The sequence below is a fragment of the Triticum aestivum genome, chromosome 3B, assembly GCF_018294505.1.
Source record: "Triticum aestivum cultivar Chinese Spring chromosome 3B, IWGSC CS RefSeq v2.1, whole genome shotgun sequence".
Lineage (NCBI taxonomy): Eukaryota > Viridiplantae > Streptophyta > Magnoliopsida > Poales > Poaceae > Triticum > Triticum aestivum.
Genome location: NC_057801.1, coordinates 464,496,074 through 464,499,739, shown reverse-complemented (window position 1 = coordinate 464,499,739; position 3,666 = coordinate 464,496,074). Strand labels below are relative to the sequence as shown.

General features: G+C 42.7%; 1 protein-coding gene across 1 annotated transcript in view; it reads left to right on the top strand.

The window, feature by feature from the left end:
* Positions 1–1,481: 1,481 nt before the first annotated feature.
* Positions 1,482–3,666, top strand: part of LOC123070384 (mitochondrial carrier protein CoAc1) — a 4,533-nt gene continuing 2,348 nt past the window's right edge. The window contains exons 1-3 of the mRNA XM_044493588.1: positions 1,482–1,958; positions 2,734–2,819; positions 2,911–3,118. Coding sequence (XP_044349523.1) covers positions 1,791–1,958; positions 2,734–2,819; positions 2,911–3,118 — 462 coding nt within the window. The 5' untranslated portion in view covers positions 1,482–1,790. The remainder of the gene's footprint in view (positions 1,959–2,733; positions 2,820–2,910; positions 3,119–3,666) is intronic.

The following is a 3,666-nucleotide window of genomic DNA, read 5'->3' as shown; positions in this document are numbered from 1 at the left end:
AGTTTACATGAGCTTGGCTCAACGGCAACGATGGCCGCGCCACCCAGACTACACGGTAGTTCGCAGACAAAAACTTCACATCCAGCTCAACAAGATTAGTTTTAACATTTTAAACATTCCATTGCTTGGAGCAATAGAATGGCAGGTATGTCGTGTGGTGGCTCGGCTCATCGCCTTGAGATTTGTCACGCTCAAACGCATTAGGATCATATGGACATCGTGATCACTGTCATCACCGAGGGTGAAAAGAAGGATAAGCAACGACACGGGTAGAATGGCATGTTCGAGGGTTTTGAGCCATATTTGTTGGGCTAGAGAGTAGAAGTGTGTTGTTTTTTTTCTCTCGTTGCAACGCAGGGGCGTGTTTGCTATTCGAATTTAGTAATAGAGGAGTAATTAATTCTGGCGGTACGTCACGGAAATTGCCCCTAGTGTTGCAAAATATTACCCACTGATGCCACCTATAAGTGATAAAAGATGTTCTACGCAGGGTAATCCCCCGCCTAGCCCGACCCTTTTGTGCCGGCCCATGTCCGGGCGGCCTTTTTTCTAAATTTCAGTTTCAATTTTTTTATTTTTCTTTTCTGTTTTTTTACTTTAAATAATTCGGGACTTTCAAAAAGTTTCATTTTAAAAAAAATGTGTATTTTGAAATAAATTATTTAATAAATCATAAAATGTTTGTGTATTCAAAAAATATTCATGATTTTGTGAAAAAATGTTTACTTATTCAAAAAAGTTCAAAATTTTAAAAACAAATGTTCCGGAAATGTTCATGCATTTCAAAAAATGTTAGTTAATTAAAAAAATGTTTGTGAATTTCAAAATTTGTTTCATCCATTTCCAAAAAAAGTTCGTCGATTCTAGAAATGTTTGCCAATTCAAGAAAAATGTTTAAAAGATATTTGCAAATAGTACAAAATGTTCTTTATTTTAGAAAATGTTCAAAAATTTGTTAAAGTGTAAATGAATTTGAAAGATGTTCATGATTTCAAATATGTTCATGAGTTTTAAAAAGTTTTCATGATTCCAAAATTGTTCATGATTTTACCAAATTGGGAGTGATAGTGTATCTTGGTGATGTAGCAAAATATGTTTATGGCCATTGAAGATTATGTTTTTTTTCGTTGCAACGTACGAGACTTTTTGCTAGTTAGTGCCAAAACGGATAAAAACTCATTACTACCCCTTTAAAAAATTATTATTACCAGATGATTCCTTCATACTCCTTCGGTGTAATATCTTTTTGCATTGACGTTGCACAAATCGGATATGTTTCCGCCGAACGATGGGCGGATTCTCAAAAATGGAAAAATGCGATTTGGACTCTTCACGTGTACGACTCCTTGGACTGCACGTTTCGGAACAAGACTCGCCAGACATTTCCATGCACGGGTAGTAGGGCGCCCTGCTTTCCTGGCAACCGGCGTTGATATTTAAGGTTTGGCCGCGAAGATTCTCCCGCATATTACTCATCGCCCCTTCGGCCACCGCCACCACGCCACTTCCCCCGTCCTACCTCAACATTTATTTTTATTATATATAATAAATCTCCGAAAAAAGGAGCAAGAGCAAACAGCAAATCGACCCCCGTGGCCGTGGGAAGCAGGGCGTCGCCTCGGTCAAATCCGGCGGCGGCGGAGGGGGAGTCGTGGGCCGCAAGGCTGGGCTGGCCTGACCGGACCGCCGCGCGCGTGACCCGCCCGGTGGGATCCTTCGGGCCGGCGCCCCAGGAGGATATTCTTCGCGCTGGGGGTGCTTGATTTGGATGAAAGGAGCGCGCCGTCGGCATGGGTACCCCCTCGCAGGGCTCGGCTGCCGTGGCGGCGGCCCGGGTCGACCTCTGCGCGCTCGACCTCATGCCCGTCTTCGCCAAGGAGATGATTGCCGGTGGGGTCGCCGGTGCTTTCTCCAAGACTGCCATCGCGCCGCTCGAGCGCCTCAAGATATTGCTACAGGTTCGTTCTGCACCTCGGCCCACATGGATCATAGAGATTTCGTTCATTGAGTTTTCGTGGGTGTGCGGCTTTAGGCATGATATGTCAACGTCAAGATTGTTGTTAGTCGAAAGGCGATTTTGAAGCCTTGTGAATGTGATAACACGCTCCTTAATATTGAGAAGGACACGCTTCTCCTAAGCCTGTGATTGAATGTGACTGCACGTCCCTTGACACGAGTTCCGTGTCAATGAAACTGATGCGCAAGTGTGCCTTTGTGCATCAGTTCTGTTGACATAGAACATTAGCTCTGTGTCAGTGAAACCGATACATGGCACGCCTGGCAGTTGCAGACTTGCAGATGTGAGGCTGTGCTAGACGCGCTTCTACATTCTGTGCCATAAACATGCCTAGGTCTATTAACGTTGTTCCATTAAGCATGAGAGATTTTGGAGGGCTGCGTCGCTGGGATATGGTCATGAGAGATTTTCTCAGCATTCTGAGATCTTCTCCATGCAACATGTGGTGCCATTTGGTGAATCCTCTTATTCATCTTTTGTAAAGAAGGCTATTCTTGATGTGACAGGTAGCAAGTTCCACTTCCATAGGATTGATAGTGTCTGCTTCCATTGGTCTTTTATATGCAAGAGGCAGCAGTAGCTACCAGCTGCTTCATTGGTTTTGCATGCCTAATTTGTGTGTGATACTATTTTGGGAGGTTTAGATGTTCTCATTCAAGTTATAAGTTTCTAAATGATTATGATTGCTAACACATTCTTACTTTCTGATTCTGCAGACTAGAACAAATGAGTTCAGGTCTCTCGGAGTTCTGAAATCCTTGAATAAACTGAGAAAACATGATGGCGTCTTGGGATTTTACAAGTATGTTGCAGTTCAAGTCATTACTTGTATACTATTATTACAGAAGATGCATATAATATGTTCAGCTAACCATGTCTTGGTACTACTTCAGGGGAAATGGTGCCAGTGTGTTAAGAATTGTTCCTTATGCTGCATTACATTATATGGCGTATGAGCGATACAGGTGTTGGATCTTGGGTAACTGCCCTACACTTGGCACAGGACCTGTGGTAGATCTTTTAGCAGGCTCAGCATCAGGGGGGACTGCAGTCTTGTGCACTTATCCCTTGGACTTGGCTAGGACCAAGCTTGCATTCCAGGTATTGTACTGTGTGCTCACATTTTAGTTGTTGTTGTTGTTGTTGTTGTTGTTGTATTACTGTGTACTCCTGTATGCAAAAACGATCTTCAAACTGATACCCAACGAATTGGTGAAAGGCACTTCTATAACTTTGTCCCCTCCCCCCCTCTCCTGCCTCTCCCTGGACATACTTGTACGCTCACACGTACTGCACAAACAGATATACACCCCTGAATATAGAGAACTGGTTCCTCGAAGAACTTTGAGGCGTGATTTCGCTGACATGGATGTAGGTTTGTCACGTATGGTACCTTAAGTCACCAAATTTTGCTATGATGACAACAAAATAAAAATCCTCTTTCTACATAGTGTTTTGGATATTTCTCTGATGATTAATTTTGTAAGAACTTAAATATTTGATGAAACATCAGTTCATTATGTTGAAGGAAGAACCTTTTTTATCTGCTATAACTGACTAGGATGTTGCTGGCCTGTTAGAGAATGTGCTGATATAAGCTGCACGCATGGCAAAACCATATCCATATTTTAGCAAATCTGGCATCCTAA